The sequence below is a fragment of the Coregonus lavaretus genome (assembly GCF_964263955.1).
Source record: "Coregonus lavaretus genome assembly, chromosome: 20".
NCBI lineage: Eukaryota > Metazoa > Chordata > Actinopteri > Salmoniformes > Salmonidae > Coregonus > Coregonus lavaretus.
In genome coordinates, this window is record NC_140007.1 from 27,623,906 (window position 1) to 27,644,221 (window position 20,316).

A 20,316-nucleotide genomic window follows, 5' to 3' on the forward strand; every position below is an offset into this window, starting at 1 on the left:
GGCGTTCCTCACGGAGGACCATGTACTGTATGTTGTTTTGATCCAATCTGTAATAGATTATGGAAGTATAGTGTATGGTTTGGCAGCCAGGTATCAGAATATGTAGTGGGGCCTTTTGGACCTCTCCAGATTTATGGGGAGATGCCATTACATAGCTGGCAATGAACTATTGGGTTAACTAACAGGGGCATGGGGTGTCTCACCTGACGAAAGGGGTCCTACAGGCATGTTCGGAACATAAACGTGGACAGAATAAAAGCTTTGGATGGGTGGGTGATAACCAGGCGAGGTGGATGGGATTATATGGCAGGGAGTTTAGCCCCATGGTACCTATCCCTGTGAGTCCACCATGGCTACTCCTACATCCAGTAGTTGATTTACAAGTGTTCTAGAGAGTACGGAAAAACAGGGAAGGTGTTGATCCATCAGAGTTATTTAAAAGACGACTGGATACTATATATCAGGATTTTATGCCCATATATACAGATGGATCAAAAGATCCATGGACAGGTCAGACTGGGTCAGCCTTTGTTTTAAAGGAAAGTGGGGTGGCAGTAAGGACACATATTACAGACCATCTGGCTGTATGCATGGCAAAACTGTTGGCTGTACTGTCCTTGCAGTGGGTGGAGGAAGTCAAGCCAAACAGAGTAGTTATATGCTCTGATTCATGTGCTGTGTTGATGAGTCTGCAAACATTTAGCTCATACAGCAGACAAGACCTGCTATATGAGGTTCTCCAAATTCATGCAAGGGTGAGACAGATGGGTGTCCAGATACATTTTGCTTGGGTCCTAGCCCATGTGGGGGTGAAAGGGAATGAGGAAGTAGATGTGCTAGCTATACAGGCCCTTAGGACAGAGGATGTGGATGTGGAGGTGCCAATGAGCAAGGCAGAGGCTAAGGGAATGATATGGACAGTGCAGAGATGGCAGGAGCAGTGGAACAGCGAGACTAAGGGCAGGCTTATATACAGAGTAAAGTCAGGGAGGAGGGTAGGAAGAGACAGAAGTGAGGAGGTCATCTTTACAAGGCTAAAGGTGGGACACCACCTATTGAATAAGTCATTAAATGTGATAGGAAACCATCCAACAGGAAGGTGTGATTATTGCCAGGAAACAGACAGTGGAACATGTGCTGATACAGTGTGAGCAGTATGATGGGGGAAAGAGAGAGACTGAGATCAAATACGAGGGAGAAGGGGATACAGGAATTGAGTTTAAAATGCATACTGAGAGTAGAACATTGTTAGATACAGTCTCAAAAATGTTCTATATTTTTAAGAGAAACGGGGCTGGCAGGTAGGTTGTAGTTCCTCCCTGTCCCTGGCCCACACTCCAATACAATAGGTGGCGGTAATGCACCATAAAGTTGGATGCCAAACGCCGGTTAACCCCACAGAAGTAGTATGCGTGCGCACCACCTTGTTTCGGTCAAGTGAGACGATTACGAAGATGGTGGAAGTTTATTTCTTGAAGTGAAGCCGCAAAAGAACCAAAACAGACCGGGATATTGGGGAAAGTTGCCTGTCACGTCTTGAACTTCTTCTGCCCTTGGATTCGGGTAAGCGAAACATCCGAGGTGGAAAGTCCTCAACCGCAATATTTTGCCTCCACACTGGGCTAGCCAGCCATGACACGGGCTAGCTAACCTGCCAGCCAGCTTGTTTTTTTAAAGCCTGTTGTGCTCTTGTGTTATCACGAGCAGTTGCCAGTAGCCCATTCATAGACTGTATATTCATAAGTTGCCAGCTGATATTTAACACGTAAACAACAACACTTTATTGCATCCAATCTCTGCATCACGGAGTAGAACGTAACATTTCAAGGTTGTAATTTCACTCGTTTTGAGACTACAGAGCTAATTTAGCGACTTAGCTAACTAGGCTAAACGCGTTAGCCTTCTTCGTTGTCAAACATGTCGGAGATATCTAAGCGTATCCTTTTGCCAATGTCATATGCGACTGGTGATGGTTAACATCAAATCCTAGCGATGGCAAACAAAATGCAGTAATAATTAACTATGTTTATTTTCTCCAGTCATATTGTTATTGAGTAAAATGACGTTGGGGTTCTCTTGCTTTTATCCAGTCACGTGTTCATAAAACATACTGTCATTTCAACAACCTGATCGTGCCACTTTCTTTGAACTGAGGGGTGGGGCTGGGTAAATGTAGCTAACCTTTTTTTTATTTTTTTTTTATTTATTTCACCTTTATTTAACCAGGTAAACCAGTTGAGAACAGGTTCTCATTTACAACTGCGACCTGGCCAAGATAAAGCAAAGCAGTGCAATAAAAACAACACAGAGTTACATATGGGGTAAAAAAACATAAAGTCAAAAATACAACAGAAAATATATATACAGTGTGTGCAAATGTAGCAAGTTATGGAGGTAAGGCAATAAATAGGCTATAGTGCAGAATAATTACAATAGTATTAACACAATGTATTGTGGGTTATGATGGGTAAGGCAGTTGTAGGGTATTTATAATTTGTATTCTTAAAGAAACAAAGCTCTTCCTTGAATGTTGCACTCAAACAATCCATGTTTTTTAAAAAAGTTATACATGTCTGTGTGTATTATACTGAACAAAAATATAAACGCAACAATTACAACGATTTTACTGAGTTACAGTTTATATAAGGAAATCAGTCAATTGAAATACATTAATTGGGCCCTAATCTATGGATTTTGCATGACTGGGCAGGGGAGCAGCCACTTGGGAGCCAAGCCCAGCCAATCAGAATGAGTTTTTCCCCACAAAAGGGCTTTATTACAGACTGAAATACGCTTCAGTTTCATCAGCTGGCTGGTGTCAGACGATCCCACAGGTGAAGAAGCCGGATGTGGAGGTCCTGGGCTGGCGTGGTTACAAGTGGTCTGCGGTTGTGAGGCTGGTTGTACGCACTGCCAAATTCCCTACAACGACGTTGGAGGCGGCTTATGGTAGAGAAATTAACATTAAATTCTCTGGCAACAGCTCTGGTGGACATTCCTGCAGTCAACATGCCAATTGCACACGCCCTCAAAACTTGAGACATCTGTGGCGTTGTGTTGTGTGAGACAACTGCACATTTTAGTGGCCTTTTATTGTGGACCTTTGTAATGATCATGCTGTTTAATCAGCTTCTTGATATGCCACACCTGTCAGGTGGATGGATTATCTTGGCAAAGGTCAAATGCTCACTAAAAGGGATGCAAAGAAATTTCTGCACAAAATTTTAGAGAAATAAGCCTTTTCTGCATATGGAACATTTCTGGGATCTTTTATTTCAGCCCATGAAACATGGGACCAACACTTTACATGTTGCATTTATATTTTTGTTCAGTATAGTTGATATGTCAGTTCCTATGTTAACTATTAACTTGGTAGTGTTTTGTTAGCTAAACCCATAGACATAACTTAACCTAAACAGTAGTTTATGTGGAAATGTAGTAGTAGCCTACTAGCCTAGCCTTGTAAACACAAACCTCAGCGGCAGAGCTAAAGCTTGTCTGAGGTTCTGTACAATTGCTTAAGCTGCTATTTAGCCTTTAATCAGGATATTTTCGACTAACCTTGGCGATACTTTATTCGTTCTCGATTTGGATGTCCCCGGTGTCTTCTAAACTCCCATGGCTAGTTTCAGGGGGAAAGTTGGAATTTATTTATTTTCAGTTATTAAATTAAATACAATTTTGCTCCATGAAGTAATCCAACAAGATTAGATGGCGGTATATACATTGTCGGATTATTTCATGGAGCAAAAATGATTTAATTTAATAAAGGACTATTTTCTCAATTCCAACTTTCCCCCTGCAACTAGCCATGGTAGTTTAGAAGACTTTGTCAGAAAATCTATTTAGCATAATTCAATATATCAGCTACAACAGCAAATGTTATCTAGTTAGCCATACAATGTGCAACAATGCAACAGAATTTAGATACAAAAATGATTGGACCGAAGCTTTTAGCACTAACAAGGGACTTGTGAAGTATAAAGGACTGACTTGGACTCGGACTCTAACACTAGGGACTTGATACTCGACTTGGACTCGGTTTAGTGACTTGACTACATCACTGCCATCAGCTAGCCTACTTCTAGCCCTGAAGCAGGACCAAGTTGGAACATTACAAATAGGCCTATCCTATGGTGTAGGCCTACAGGCATTCCAAAATTCACAACAACCTCTATAATCAACTCTAATAGCCTAGGCTGTGTTTCCACTTTTTATTTGTTTATGCGTTATCTAACATTTAGGTGAGGCAGGTATTCATTGGATGATGGTGAATCTTTGATCCTGGTCTTAGCTGATGAGTTCCTGACTAGTGAGTTATTTAGCTGGCTCACAACGCAGTCACTCACTGTAGGCCCAGGATCAGCAGTGGTTAGTTATTAACTCCGGGTACAGCCAAAGTTAAAGTTTATCCAGAGCTTTTTCTCTCATTTGCACAGGGGAGATAGGCGAGGAACATACACTATATATACAAAAGTATGTGGGCACCCCTTCAAATGAGTGGATTCTGCTATTTCAGCCACACCCGTTGCTGACAGGTGTATAAAATCGAGCACACAGCCATGCAATCTCCATAGAAAAAACATTGGCAGTAGAATGGCCTTACTGAAAAGCTCAGTGACTTTCAACGTGGCACTGTCATAGGATGCCACCTTTCAGTTTGTCAAATTTCTGCCCTGCTACAGCTGCCCGATCAACTGTAAGGGCTGTTATTGTGAAGTGGAAATGTCTAGGTGCAACAACGGCTCAGCCGCGAAGTGGTAGGCCACACAAGCTCACAGAACGGGACCGCTGAAGCGCATGGCACTTAAAAATCGTATGTCCTCGGTTGCAACACTCACTACTGAGTTCCAAACTGCCTATGGAAGCAACATCAGCACAATAACTGTTGTGTCAGGAGCTTTATGAAATGGGTTTCCATGGCCGAGCAGCAGCACACAAGCCGAAGATCACCATGCGCAATGCCAAGCGTCGGCTGGAGTGATGTAAAGCTTGCCGCTATTGGATTCTGGAGCAGTGGAAACGCGTTCTCTGGAGTGATGAATCACGCTTCACCATCGGGCAGTCCGACTGACAAATCTGGGTTTGGCGGATGCCAGGAGAACGCTACCTGCCCAAATGCATAGTACCAACTGTAAGGTTTGGTGGAGGAGGAATAATGGTCTGGGGCTGTTTTTAATGGTTTGGGCTAGGCCCCTTCCAGTAAGGGAAATCTTAACGCTACAGCATACAATGACATTCTAGACGATTCTGTGCTTCCAACATTGTGGCAACAGTTTGGGGAAGGCCCTTTCCTGTTTCAGCATGACAATGCCCTCGTGCACAAAGCGAGGTCCATACAGAAATGGTTTGTTGAGATTGGTGTGGAAGAACTTGAATGGCCTGCACAGAGCCCTGACCTCAACCCCATCGAACATCTTTGGGATGAATTGGAACCAGGCCTAATCGCCCCAACATCAGTGCCAAACCTCACTAATGCTCTTGTGGCTGAATGGAAGCAAGTCCCCGCAGCAATGTTCCAACATCTAGTGGAAAGCCTTCCCAGAAGAGTGGAGGCTGTTATAGCAGCAAAGGGGACACAAACTCCATATTAATGCTCATGATTTTAGAATGAGATGTTCCAAAAGAACTAGGCTATGATTCCTGATGCTACTTTCACCAGTTTGATTTTCCCTAGAAAGTTAATTGTTGGGTTGCATCACACTCGTGGCTTTTTCCAGAGAACAAGTATTTGTAAATGGGCAATTCCACGGTAACATTGACACTGAGACTCAGATTTTTCACTTTGAAATTAATTTCAAACAAACCAATGATTGCAAAGTTAGACAAACCATACTATGCACAAGGTCTACCTAAACAATTTCCACTGAGAATTTAACAAAACCACATTCACTTTAAGAACAGTGCAGATGCCAAGTTCGGTAACAGAATGATGACACAAACCGTCATTCAGTTATCAAACTTAGCATCTGCACTGTTCTTCAAAGTAGTTATTGTGCATAGAGTTGTATGGTTTCTTTAACTTTGCAGTCATTGGTTTTTGTTTGACATGCATTTTAAAGTGAAAATCAGAATCTGTGTCACTCTGTTACTGCCCAAATGACTCTCTTAGAAATCTTACTACTATACATCTGAGCTCAGTAAGTTTCACACCCACACTTCCACGTACTTATAGAGAAGACTTGCCTAGTCAGAGAATGGTAGGTACCAGCATAACCTTTCTTGCCCATTTAACTAATAGCAATATCATTTCATTACCATTCAAAATAGGTCAATGTATTAGTTGCTGGGTGGTTAAAGTGTGACTAACAGAATGCTGACCATGATATTTTATGTTGTTCCATTACATTTAGGTAAGGTCACTGTCTAATATCGTAAAGCATCTCTCACAATCCAGTGAACCCAAATGTCATGCCTAGACAGAGGATAGAAAGTCTGTAACTTGCATTGCATGGAATGTGCTTTGGGCCATTGAGTGGTTGACTGAGTACGGTGTGGTGTTTGTTGCAGGTAGCCATTCCAGCCCTATGTCATGGCCTCCAGCGTTGCTAAACCAGGCCCTGGGAATGGCTACCCCATGAAGGCACAACTGCAAGTTATGGGTAGGTTCTTAATCCTGATCCTTGTCATTTATTTTGGGTGTTGAAGGGCTTAGTCCATACCAAACATAGGAAACTCTGTTTCTCAGGGTGTGGGCAATGTTTATTTTGTCCACACTCATAAAACAGAATTGACCCGAAGTGCTCTATAATATTATAATATACAGTGCCTTGCAAAAGTATTCATCCCCCTTGGCGTTTTTCCTATTTTGTTGCATTACAACCTGTAATTTATATAGATTTTTATTTGGATTTCATGTGATGGACATACACAAAATAGTCAAAATTGGTGAAGTGAAATGAAAAAAATAACTAGTTTCAAAAAATTATAAAATATAAATAACGGAAAAGTGGTGCGTGCGTATGTATTCACCCCCTTTGCTATGAAGCTCCTAAATAAGATCTGGTGCAACCAATTACCTTCAGAAGTCACATAATTAGTTAAATAAAGTCCACCTGTGTGCAATCTAAGTGTCACATGATCTGTCACATGATCTCAGTATATATATACACCTGTTCTGAAAGGCCCCAGAGTCTGCAGCACCACTAAGCAAGGGGCACCACCAAGTAAGCGGCACCATGAAGACCAAGGAGCTCTCCAAACAGGTCAGGGACAAAGTTGTGGAGAAGTACAGATCAGGGTTTGGTTATAAAGAAATATCAGAAACTTTGAACATCCCACGGAGCACCATTAAACCCATTATTAAAAAATTGAAAGAATATGGCACCACAACAAACCTACCAAGAGAGGGCCGCCCACCAAAACTCACGGACCAGGCAAGGAGGGCATTAATCAGAGAGGCAACAAAGACACCAAAGACAACCCTGAAGGAGCTGCAAAGCTCCACAGCGGAGATTGGAGTATCTGTCCATAGGACCACTTTAAGCCGTACAATCCACAGAGCTGGGCTTTACGGAAGAGTGGCCAGAAAAAAGCCATTGCTTTAAGAAAAAAAAAAGCAAACAGGTTTGGTGTTTGCCAAAAGGCATGTGGGAGACTCCCCAAACATATGGAAGAAGGTAGTCTGGTCAGATGAGACTAAAATTGAGCTTTTTGGCCATCAAGGAAAAAGCTATGTCTGGCGCAAACCCAACACCTCTCATCACCCCGAGAACACCACCCCCACAGTGAAGCGTGGTGGCAGCATCATGCTGTGGGGATGTTTTTCATCGGCAGGGACTGGGAAACTGGTCAGAATTGAAGGAATGATGGATGGCGCTAAATACAGAGAAATTCTTGAGGGGAAACCTGTTTCAGTCTTCCAGAGATTTGAGACTGGGACAGAGGTTTACCTTCCAGCAGGACAATGACCCTAAGCATACTGCTAAAGCAACACTCGTGGTTTAAGGGGAAACATTTAAATGTCTTGGCATGGCCTAGTCAAAGCCCAGACCTCAATCCAATTGAGAATCTGTGGTATGACTTAAAGATTGCTGTACACCAGCGGAACCCATCCAACTTGAAGGAGCTGGAGCAGTTTTGCCTTGAAGAATGGGCAAAAATCCCAGTGGCTAGATGTGCCAAGCTTATAGAGACATACCCCAAGAGACTTGCAGCTGTAATTGCTGCGAAAGGTGGCTCTACAAAGTATTGACTTTGGGGGGGTGAATAGTTATGCACGCTCAAGTTTTCTGTTTTTTTGTCTTATTTCTTGTTTGTTTCACAAGAAAATATATTTTGCATCTTCAAAGTGGTAGATATGTTGTGTAAATCAAATGATACAAACCCCCCCCAAAATCCATTTAAATTCCAGGTTGTAAGGCAACAAAATAGGAAAAATGCCAAGGTGGGTGAATACTTTCGCAAGCCACTGTATGCCATTTGGCAGATGCTTTATCCAAAGCAACTTAGTCATGCGTGCATACATTTTTATGTATGGGTGGTGAAATCGAACCCACTACCCTGGCGTTGCAAACACCATGCTCTACGAACTGAGCTGCTCTCAAACTAACTTCTAACAGACAGTCTTCCTTCTAGCTCTGCCCTAATTGACAACACTCTTCATCCCCTCAGTGCTATCAGCAAAACTGAGAGAGAACAAGAAGAACTGGTTTGGCCCCAGTCCATATGTTGAAGTTGCAGTTGATGGCCAGTCCAAAAAGACAGAAAAATGCAACAACACCCACAGTCCCAAATGGAAGCAGCCGCTCACAGTGTAAGTTGTCATCGTGTTATTGTTGACAGTCAGTGTTGAGAGCAAGGAACAGCCGCATCTTAATTTAACAAGTACAAATTCTCTTAAAAGTGGCAAGTGTACAGGGTTGACTGAGGATCCACTCATGATTTAGTAGTGCCAAGTGCCAACACATCCACACAATCAATCCCTTCTTTATATAGCTCTGGAGTCTTACTCTGCAGTCCCTTCTTAATTTAGAGTCCCTCTCCAATTTCAGTATGTCTTGGTGTGGAGTATTCGGAGCAGTTATACTATGGTGTAGTAAGCTGATGCGCTTACACAACTGTCTTTTCCTGCAAACATTCAGGGTTTAAGTAGGCAGCTGTTATAGTGGGCATGGACACTTGCTTCTATTTGTCTCTCTCTCTTTAGATATATGAAAATAATTATCTTTGACTATTTCATGTCTGATAAACTCTCACATAAAATGTATGCTATATTCCCAGTGAATTAACCAATGTCATCTTCATTGTTTGTTTTTCTTTTACCGCTGCAATAGAATTGTCACTCCTTTTAGCAAGCTCATCTTCCGGGTATGGAGTCACCAGACCTTGAAGTCGGACGTATTGTTAGGCATGGCAACTCTGGAGGTCAGCGAAACACTCAAATCCAACGACATGAATAGTGAGTGCCTTCCTTGTATCATGTTATTCATACCTTGCTTGGCTGTGTGATAAAGGCCTGTACTGTGTCTGTGCTCTCACACTTACATAACACAGCCACAAACACCTCCCTCTGCTTTGACTGTGTGATGTCACAGATCAGAGGCAGATGAGATTACTTCCCCGTTTTAAAGAGTTCATTCAGTCCCCTGACAATTTTCTAAATGCATTTAAGGCAAACCAGATTGAAAATATCACACCAGTCTCCTATTTTGACAAAGCAGTAAACAATGATAACTTCGTTTTGGAGTAGGATAATTACTCTGTTTCTTATGGCTGTACATTTGTTTGACTCTCCTTACATTTTACATTTTAGTCATTTAGCAGACGCTCTTATCCAGAGCGACATACAGCAGCAATTAGGGTTAAGTGCACATCGACAGATTTTTCACCTAGTCGGCCTCGGGGATTAGAACCAGCGACCTTTCGGTTACTGGCACAACGCTCTTAACCACTAAGCTACCTGCCGCCCCATTCCTCTTATGGGAATTCTCTCCATTACTTTTTTCCACTAGTTTGTTGAAGGTATATTTGATAAGGTGACAACAGACATAATTATTGGTCATAGCCTATCTGGTATACTGTCCAAGCAGTTCTTTACTGTCCCTCTCGTGTCCCAAACTCAAGGTTATCATCCTGGTGCAAAGTGGCAGACAAGGATGATTCAAAGTGCTGATAAAGGCTTTTGACAGACGAGGAGCTGAGTGGAAGGAGGCTTTTTATTACATAACCAATAGTGCTGGGAATTGCCAGAGACCTCACAATACGATATTATCGTGATACTTAGGTGCTGATATGATATGTATTGGGATTCTCACGATTCTATATGTATTGGGTTGGATACTGTGATTTTATTGCGATTTGATATTCTAAACATATTGCTCACCATATGTCTGCTGCAGAGGGACGAGAGGCATGAGAACGAGTTTTGATCAGTCATGGAAATAAAAGTGCTGAAAACAAATTGACTCCCTATTTTAAAAAGATGTAGAACAAGCTATGAAGGAAAAATACTAGAGTTTTGGTGCAGATACAGCCAACTAGTGCAAAAATATTGTCAACACGATATATCGTCAAAAATAATATCCCGATATGTAACTATATAGATTATTTCCCCCATCACTAATAACCAATGCTTTTGTTCCATGATGTTTTCCCTTCAGTCTCTGAGGTGGTGCAGACCCTGCATCTGAGTGCAGACAAAGACCAGACAGATGTGGTGGGGGACCTGTCTGTCTGTCTGGACGGCATGCAAGTCGACCCCGAGATGTTTGCCTCTGCTGCCAAGGCCAACAGCCAAAGTGAGTCTGCTCTGTGCAATGTTATCCGCACTGTTATCTGTATTGATTTGTAGGGAGAGAGTTATGGTTTTCCCATCCTTCCCAGAAAATAATCTCCAGCTTCCCCTCAGTATGTTCAGTTCACAACTCTGGGTTTGTCTTTCTGATCTCAGGTACATCAAATGGGGAATCGCAACACAACGGGGATCATGATGTGAGGTAAGCTTATTATTCATGGTTACTGTGGTAATGATGGTCTTGCTTATGGGCAGAGTTAATAGGTGATCTTGTGGCAGGCGGAGTAGAGACGGCTCTCCTTCTGTGGATGGTTTGGAGCACAGAGCTTCCCCAAATGAGCGTGCGGTCGCAGTGAACGGCACAGGGTCTTGCAAAGGGTCTCCTGCTCTGTCAGCAGGGGGCTCCAGGGGGAATCCTCTACGGCCCCCTAGGCCCTCCCGACCCCCACCACCCACCCCGCGCAGACCAACCTCTTCTCCAGGTGAGTGGGTCAACCTCTTAACCCATCTTAAACCAACACTAATGCTCCTGGGGATTTTATGGCATGGTATTTTGCTTTATGCTTCGTTTTGTATGTCCACAATTAAGCGTTTGTCAATTAATGTGGTCGAAAACCATCTAGTGTCATTTTCTCAAACACACTCAATCTTATTTTCTCATTCACTGGTTCATGGCAGCATCCTCTAATGGTTCTATACCAACTGAAGGAAGCGATGGCCCCAGCTCAGAGACCCCAGTCCGTATGCCTGCACCTGCAGGACCAGCCACAGACCCCAATGCCCCACCCCCTACACACGACCAGAGCCAAGCAATAGCAGCCAGACAAGCAGCCAGTGTTGCCCCAGGCCCCCCCAGAGTCCCCACTGTTGCTGCAGGCCCACTGCCTCCTGGGTAAGGGTCAAGCCATCCATGTTGATCAGTCTGGCAGAAACACTCAATCGGTCAGTTAGTGGTGTCAATACAACTCCACCCTCAGGTTCATAATCTGACTTATGATCTGTTAAAAAACTGAAAATGTGAGCAAGAGAGCTGTTGTTTGAAATATATCTGTTGCCGTGACTGCTTACCAACTGCAATTACATGTTATTATTGCTCTAGGGTTACTTAGTCTCATCACTTTTATACTTCAACTCTACACTACCTGACGTGACTTGGCTTTTTGCTTTTGTAGCTGGCTGACTGTTTTAAATGTTTACATTTTCTTTAAATCGCATGTTCCTGTAAAGATGGGAGCAGAGGGTGGATCAGAACGGAAGGCTGTATTTTGTAGATCATGTGGAAAAGAGGACAGCGTGGGAGCAGCCTGAGCCTCTACCTTCTGGGTAACTCCCCTCACATATCCTGTCTTCATACTCAAGTGACACTCAAACTACAATATACATTCTACATACAGTATTAAAATTCATTTTTCCTACACCCATATTAACACTCCAGTTCACAAGACAAGCGGAGAATAGTGTCTTTCTTACTAGAGGATGCTAAATGCGTCTCCCCTGTTCCTCTTTGCTCTGTGTGTAGGTGGGAGCGGCGAGTGGACCCCATGGGCAGGGTCTACTTTGTAGACCACATCACCAGAACTACCACCTGGCAACGGCCCACCATGGAGACAGTGCGGAACTATGAACAGTGGCAGCACCAACGCAACCAGCTACAGGGTGCCATGCAGCAGTTCAACCAGCGCTTCATATTTGGGGTGAGTGGGGTAAGTAGGAACTCTATGACTGGTCAAATCAAGTGCTCAACTCCTTCAATAACAGTACTGCTTGGTACTGAACAGTTGTGAAACACTCAACAGATGAAGATTTTAAATAAATGAGGCCAGCTGCTATTTGCACTGTGTGAGATGATAATGCCATCAAATGGATTGGGTAATTTACAAGAAGTTTATTAGGAACAAAGAAACTAAAGAGGGACACTACCTCACCCCTGGCTTTATTTAGCTAATTGAGCTAGCTGGCAAGCCAGACAGAGCCGTTATAGGAAGATAATATTTTAACTATGAAATATAATTAATTGGGCCTTGGTGTAGTGTCCAGATGATCTATTAGTGTTTGTGTGTCAGCCTTATCAGATTCTCTCTTAAGATTGTCTGCTTCTCTTAATTCTTTACATATTGTGCTGTAAACAGTCTGTCCTTTTTCAGTTGGTGATATTTCACCAATCTTTATCAGTTGACAGTTGACTTTTTTTACTTTGTTAATATATTATTCTGTTTGTCTTCTCTTGTGCACTGAAGCTCCAGGACCAGGTTCCAGCCACTGAGAATAAGCAGTTTGATCCCCTGGGCCCGCTGCCACATGGATGGGGTAAGATCTCACTCGTTACCTCACATCGCACACATTAATTGAATGTTTTCTAGAATTTTTAATGAATTGATTTATGTTCTCAGAGAAAAGAACTGACAGCAACGGGAGAGTGTACTTTGTCCAACACACCACACGGACTACACAGTGGGAGGACCCTCGCACTCAGGGGTGAGAAGTTCATCTGTACTCTTAGTACAGATATTTATCCTAACATCTACTTTTAACCCCAAAGTGAGAGCTATCCTGGCACACCTAGAACAAGACAAGAGTAGCTCAGCCCCTGGGTTTAGTACTCTCCACATGCCAATGCGCTGGAACTGAAGTGTTAATTCAGACATTGTTCAGATCTGTGTCCGACTGTTGGTCCTAGTGTATTGTGATTACACTCTCTCTCTCAGGTTGCTGAATGAAAAGCCTCTTCCAGAGGGCTGGGAGATGAGGTTCACTGTCGACGGCATCCCATACTTTGTGGACCACAACAGGAGAGCCACTACATACATCGACCCTCGCACTGGAAAATCCTCACTGTATGTCACAAGATTACATTCACTTAATATCAAAGCATTGGGCTACCACTCTGACTAAACAATTTTTCTTGAGGCCATATTTTAGACTAAAACTAGGCTGTATTTAACAAACACTGTTCTGTTTCAGAGACTAGTATTGACCTAAAACGGACTAGTGATGGAAGTGTTGCTACTAATAACAACGCTTTCTTTCTGTACCAAAAACGTCAAATAAGGATGACTAAAATGGGCTGAACAGATACTGTCCATCTTTTAGTATTCTAATGAGCCACACCTGAGGGAGGATGGTGTACTGTCAACATGACTGCTCTCTGTGCAGCAGGGACTTTGCTTAGCTCTATTCCCCAACTAACAGGAATTACCTGTTTGGTTTCTTTTACAGGACTGTGTGGTTATTGATATTTCCCCTCTAGTTGTTTGTCTGCTCACCTGTAGCATGTTTTGGCTGAAATAATTGTCATTATCTAGCCATTTGTTTAGTCTGCAGAGAGTAGTGAACACATACCATTGTCTGACTGTCTGGGGTCTATGGTTTGACATTCTTGTATAGTTCTAATAAACTATAGTAAAAGCCAGGTAATCTGACAGAAGGCTGATTCAGTGTTTGGGTCATGATGCGTGACTGAATGTGTGCCTTTATCCTTGTCTCTCTCTACAACAGTGAAAATGGGCCCCAGATTACTTACGTCCGAGACTTTAAAGCCAAAGTCCAGTACTTCAGATTCTGGTGCCAGGTAGGTGTCATGCCTTCTGAGTTTGAGTGGTTAAACATTTACATTGTTTTTATGATCAACAGAACCACATGAATTCCAATACAGTGACCCAATGAAATGAAAACGATGACCCGCTATTTCTGTTGGCATGTTTGAAAAAATGTATATGCTTCAAAATCACTTATGATTTCCTCTCTTCTTGTCCAGCAATTGTCAATGCCTCAGCACATAAAGATCACTGTCACCCGCAAAACCCTGTTTGAGGACTCGTTCCAGCAAGTTAGTAAACATCCTCCCAAATGAGCATGTTGACACTGACATGTTGTCCATAATAATTTGACTCTCTCCGTTGTAGATAATGAGCTTCAATGCACAGGACCTCCGCAGGAGACTATGGATCATATTCCCTGGCGAAGAAGGCCTCGATTATGGTGGGGTGGCAAGGTAAAGTTCTAATGTACTCTCTTCAAGTGCTCTGGTGCAGTCATTGCACCCCAATAAATAATACGTCATTGTAGTGATGAAGGTACCTTCTGTATCCTCTGGTCAAGGTTTCAGCTATTTTAATTGCCTTGTAAAATATCCTAGATAAGTGGTTGCCTACCAGTTATTTGACCAAGTTATAAAGTATGGTGTTAGCTGGATGCTTGCAGAGAGGTATTGTATTGTGATGAGTGTTATGAAATATCAATTTCTTCCTCTGTAGGGAGTGGTTCTTCCTGCTGTCTCACGAGGTGCTGAACCCCATGTACTGCCTGTTTGAGTATGCTGGGAAGGACAACTACTGCCTGCAGATCAACCCTGCCTCATACATCAACCCTGACCACCTCAAATACTTCAAGTTCATTGGACGCTTCATCGCCATGGTAACTATTTTTAGTCACTATGTTAAGTTCTACTTTTTCTACTGCAATGTGATATGTTTGCAAGTGAAAAGATCTGTTGATGCAGTTGTTGTGCATTTTTAGATGTTAGCCTCCTGAACTCTTTTCCCAGGCTCTTTTCCACGGGAAGTTCATTGACACAGGCTTCTCACTGCCGTTCTACAAGCGTATGCTGAACAAGCCATGGGCACTGAAAGATCTAGAGTCCATTGACCCAGAATTCTACAATTCTCTCATCTGGATTAAGTGAGTCTTCTGAGGAAAATGTACTGATATTAACTTTGGTTGTAAATTATGTTAATGTGTGTTCAATATTTTGGTGGCACACTTAACTTAATGGCCCCATTTTTCTTAATCACAGAGTTGTTGTTTTCCATGTTAAGTCGCTGATACGTGTCTTTATCTGTTGTGCACTTCAGGGAGAATGACATCGAGGAGTGTGGCCTGGAGATGTACTTCTCTGTGGACAAAGAGATTCTGGGTGAAATCACCACTCATGAGCTCAAGCCGGACGGTGGCGAGGTCCTGGTCACAGAGGAGAACAAGGGGGAGTATATTAGGTCTGTCTTAGCATATGGCTGCCTACTCCCCTCCTGACCCATGTTCACTACTTTCATGGTGTGGTGCCTTGATGGTCTGTGTGTTTCTCCCCCAGGCTTGTAGCAGAGTGGAGGTTGTCCAGAGGTGTGGAGGAGCAGACCCAGGCCTTCTTTGAGGGCTTCAACGAGGTCCTCCCACAGCAGTACCTGCAGTACTTTGATGCCAAAGAACTGGAGGTATGAGTTTTAGAGTTTGGCCTAATTATTTACACCAGGTTCCCCATATTCACTCATGTAAAGATGAGTTGTTGTTCCAACGCGTGTTCCATTGAGCCAATTGTGACGTGTCCACGTCCTGCAGGTGATGCTGTGTGGGATGCAGGAGATAGACCTGACAGACTGGCAGAGGAACACCATCTACAGACACTACGCACGCAGCAGCAAGCAGGTCCTCTGGTTCTGGCAGGTCAGTGTTACACAGCTCTCCTCACCAGTGCTACAGTCAGATGCCACATCTCCTCAGTATCAATGCATTCATATCACACACTAAAGAACATGCCTGAACATACTGTACCCTCCTGGACTTCCCTTACAGCTCATCAAAGAGATGGACAACGAGAAGCGGATGAGGCTCCTCCAGTTCGTCACAGGCACCTGTCGCCTTCCTGTTGGAGGCTTTGCTGACCTATTGGGTAAGTTTGAGGCTATTCCTTCCCCTCATGGGTGGATGACATACAATCTACAGAGGTAAAAGATAATGAAACATAACATTGTGCCATTTTTACCTGTAAGTAGTTAGTGACTTACATATTTTGTTTTGTAGGGAGCAATGGCCCGCAGAAGTTCTGCGTTGAGAAGGTGGGAAAGGAGAACTGGCTGCCCAGAAGTCACACCTGGTGAGTACTGTATGGAAGAGAGTCAAGGTTAAAACAGAGGAAAGGCTTCACTCAACAGGTAACTAACCTGCCTCTATTTCCCCCTTTTCTAGCTTCAATCGATTGGATCTCCCTCCTTACAAAAGCTATGAGCAGCTGAAGGAGAAATTGATGTTTGCGATTGAAGAGACTGAGGGCTTTGGGCAGGAGTGATCTAGCAACAGATCGATAGACACATGAGTGTGGTCTTCATTTGTCAGTGTTTAAGCCAGGGAGCCTCTCGAAGACTGGCGTGTGTGTGTAAGCGTGTTTGTGTGTGCGTGCTGTTGAAAGGAGAGACCTTGCTCTAAAATACTGGAAGCCTATTAGAGGTGGGTATTGATCCACAAGAGTAAACTGCTCCCGTCTCATAGAATGCCCCCCCCACGCATTAACGCTGGAAACTCACCCTCAATAACATCATATCATATATGGGACAGGGTTATCAGCAGCATCGGTCCCATCATCCTTTTGATTGACCCACCACTATTTCTGACTATCCCAACACTGTCTTTGAGGAAAATTTATAATTTTATTTCAGATGAAATTACGACCTCTGATCAGACAATGGCCAGATCCAGAAGGTGCACTGCACATGCTTCAAAATAGAACAGTTCTTCTGTTCAAGGCTCCTTAGCATTTATCTGTGAATCAATAAAATATTGCACGGGACAATATTGGCCCCTATATTTATAATGGTACAAGTACATGGATGTGGCTCTACTATGACCCTAGTTTTATAGGGCGTTGTGACATGGTAAAATGTAATATCTTTAAATATTCTGGGGAATAGGAAGTTGAAATGTTTGTGTCCAGAATATTGCCTTGATGTCTTGGGTGATATAAGATTTAACCACGTTGTGTGGCAAGGTTGTGCCTGTGAAGACTAAATATGTAGCTTTTAAAAGTCTGGGAGATTTTTAACAAACTGGTTTATCCATTTTATATTAATGGGAGATGTTTTTCTGGCCGTGGCAAAGGCATGGGAACGTCGGTGGGAATACATCTTTTTGTTTGTTTTTTGGGTTGATTTTGAATAGAAATCCCCAGGAAGTTAATGTGTAAATAATGATAATTTATGGTGCGTTGCAAATAAAAAGTCAGCTCCTATTTTTGTCTCCAGATTTATCCTTAATGCAACTTAAACTGCTCTCCCTGTATATGAAATAATGTTGTAAATTGTGTTGATAACAAATTAATTTCATTTAGTAAAATAAAAATAGCATTTAGTAATAAGGGGTGTATTGTGAAACGCCATTTGAAAGATTTTACCCTGTTTGATATGTACATTATGAATTTGTGTAAAAAAAAGAACTGAATAAATTAAATCTATTGGATTAGTGTTTTTTCCTTTTTGGTGTTACTGGGGTAGTGAAGAAATCAAAACAATCTTTATTTGTTACAATCATATTTAAATTAGTGATACAGCGTCAAATCATAGTTATCCATTTTGAATAGTTAATTTTCATTTTAGCTAAATGCAGCATATTTTGCATGTATTATACATATCGAGTGCATTCCTTAAGTTTCATTCATAGAATGTTATATACACAAAATAGAATTGGTACAGTGGGGGGAAAAAGTATTTAGTCAGCCACCAATTGTGCAAGTTCTCCCACTTAAAAAGATGAGAGAGGCCTGTAATTTTCATCATAGGTACACGTCAACTATGACAGACAAATTGAGAAAAAAAAATCCAGAAAATCACATTGTAGGATTTTTAATGAATTTATTTGCAAATTATGGTGGAAAATAAGTATTTGGTCACCTACAAACAAGCAAGATTTCTGGCTCTCACAGACCTGTAACTTCTTCTTTAAGAGGCTCCTCTGTCCTCCACTCGTTACCTGTATTAATGGCACCTGTTTGAACTTTTGTTATCAGTATAAAAGACACCTGTCCACAACCTCAAACAGTCACACTCCAAACTCCACTATGGCCAAGACCAAAGAGCTGTCAAAGGACACCAGAAACAAAATTGTAGACCTGCACCAGGCTGGGAAGACTGAATCTGCAATAGGTAAGCAGCTTGGTTTGAAGAAATCAACTGTGGGAGCAATTATTAGGAAATGGAAGACATACAAGACCACTGATAATCTCCCTCGATCTGGGGCTCCACGCAAGATCTCACCCTGTGGGGTCAAAATGATCACAAGAACGGTGAGCAAAAATCCCAGAACCACACGGGGGGACCTAGTGAATGACCTGCAGAGAGCTGGGACCAAAGTAACAAAGCCTACCATCAGTAACACACTACGCCGCCAGGGACTCAAATCCTGCAGTGCCAGACGTGTCCCCCTGCTTGAGCCAGTACATGTCCAGGCCCGTCTGAAGTTTGCTAGAGTGCATTTGGATGATCCAGAAGAGGATTGGGAGAATGTCATATGGTCAGATGAAACCAAAATATAACTTTTTGGTAAAAACTCAACTCGTCGTGTTTGGAGGACAAAGAATGCTGAGTTGCATCCAAAGAACACCATACCTACTGTGAAGCATGGGGGTGGAAACATCATGCTTTGGGGCTGTTTTTCTGCAAAGGGACCAGGACGACTGATCCGTGTAAAGGAAAGAATGAATGGGGCCATGTATCGTGAGATTTTGAGTGAAAACCTGCTTCCATCAGCAAGGGCATTGAAGATGAAACGTGGCTGGGTCTTTCAGCATGACAATGATCCCAAACACACCGCCCGGGCAACGAAGGAGTGGCTTCGTAAGAAGCATTTCAAGGTCCTGGAGTGGCCTAGCCAGTCTCCAGATCTCAACCCCATAGAAAATCTTTGGAGGGAGTTGAAAGTCCATGTTGCCCAGCAACAGCCCCAAAACATCACTGCTCTAGAGGAGATCTGCATGGAGGAATGGGCCAAAACACCAGCAACAGTGTGTGAAAACCTTGTGAAGACTTACAGAAAACGTTTGACCTGTGTCATTGCCAACAAAGGGTATATAACAAAGTATTGAGAAACTTTTGTTATTGACCAAATACTTATTTTCCACCATAATTTGCAAATAAATTCATTAAAAAATCCTACAATGTGATTTTCTGGAGAGAAAAAAATATTATTTTGTCTGTCATAGTTGACGTGTACCTATGATGAAAATTAAAGGCCTCTCTCATCTTTTTAAGTGGGAGAACTTGCACAATTGGTGGCTGACTAAATACTTGTTTCCCCCACTGTACCTCCAAAGGAAGTCAGGAATCTGCACGATAGATTTACTGTTCATGCGGCAGGTGAAAAAATTGACGTCTGGCCATGGATGAGGTACAGTGCCTTCAGAAAATATTTATACCCCTTGACTTATTCCACATTTTGTGTTACAGCCTTTATTCAAAATTAAATGTTTTTCTCACATATCTACATACAATACCCCATAATAACAAAGTGAAAACATGTTTAGAGATTTTTGCTAATTTATTGAAAATGAAATACAGAAATATCTAATTTACATAAGTATTCACACCATTGAGTCAATACTTTGTAGAAGCACCTTTGGCAGTGATTACAGCCGAGTCTTTCTGGGTAAGTCTCTTAAGAGCTTTCCACACATGGATTGTGTAACATTTTCACATTATTATTTTCAAAACACTTCAAGCTCTGTCAAATTGGTTATTGATCATTGCTATACAACCATTTCCAGGTCTTGCCAGTGTTAAGTCAAAATTGTAACTCGGCCACTCGGTAATATTCACTGTCTTCTT

General features: G+C 42.4%; 1 protein-coding gene across 2 annotated transcripts; it reads left to right on the forward strand.

Annotated features, from left to right (window-relative positions):
• Positions 1 to 1,426: 1,426 nt before the first annotated feature.
• Positions 1,427 to 17,956, forward strand: LOC311148299 (E3 ubiquitin-protein ligase Itchy-like). 2 transcript variants are annotated; one of them, XM_084185215.1, is made up of 24 exons: positions 1,427 to 1,563; positions 6,511 to 6,602; positions 8,614 to 8,755; positions 9,276 to 9,400; positions 10,602 to 10,739; positions 10,892 to 10,937; positions 11,015 to 11,217; positions 11,414 to 11,627; positions 11,963 to 12,058; positions 12,255 to 12,429; positions 12,973 to 13,042; positions 13,126 to 13,210; positions 13,441 to 13,569; positions 14,231 to 14,303; positions 14,490 to 14,561; positions 14,638 to 14,726; positions 14,989 to 15,148; positions 15,279 to 15,412; positions 15,586 to 15,726; positions 15,822 to 15,942; positions 16,067 to 16,171; positions 16,301 to 16,397; positions 16,529 to 16,601; positions 16,694 to 17,956. In XM_084185215.1, the coding sequence occupies exons 2-24, from the start codon at positions 6,533 to 6,535 to the stop codon at positions 16,791 to 16,793; spliced, it is 2,658 nt and encodes an 885-aa protein (XP_084041341.1). In that variant the 5' UTR covers positions 1,427 to 1,563; positions 6,511 to 6,532; the 3' UTR covers positions 16,794 to 17,956. The 2 variants fall into 2 exon arrangements, with proteins under 2 accessions (XP_084041341.1, XP_084041340.1); XM_084185214.1 differs by having other exon boundaries at positions 1,435 to 1,563; positions 12,255 to 12,438.
• The last annotated feature ends 2,360 nt before the right edge of the window (positions 17,957 to 20,316 follow it).

What these genes read in the sequence shown, in the direction of transcription:
- LOC311148299 (XM_084185214.1), top strand. Translation starts at nt 6,533, where the DNA reads ATGGCCTCCAGCGTTGCTAAACCAGGCCCTGGGAATGGCTACCCCATG. An exon ending in CCCGCTGCCACATGGATGGG is followed by an intron (nt 13,043 to 13,125) that starts GTAAGATCTCAC and finishes TTATGTTCTCAG; the next exon opens with AGAAAAGAACTGACAGCAAC. An exon ending in TTGAGGACTCGTTCCAGCAA is followed by an intron (nt 14,562 to 14,637) that starts GTTAGTAAACAT and finishes TCTCCGTTGTAG; the next exon opens with ATAATGAGCTTCAATGCACA.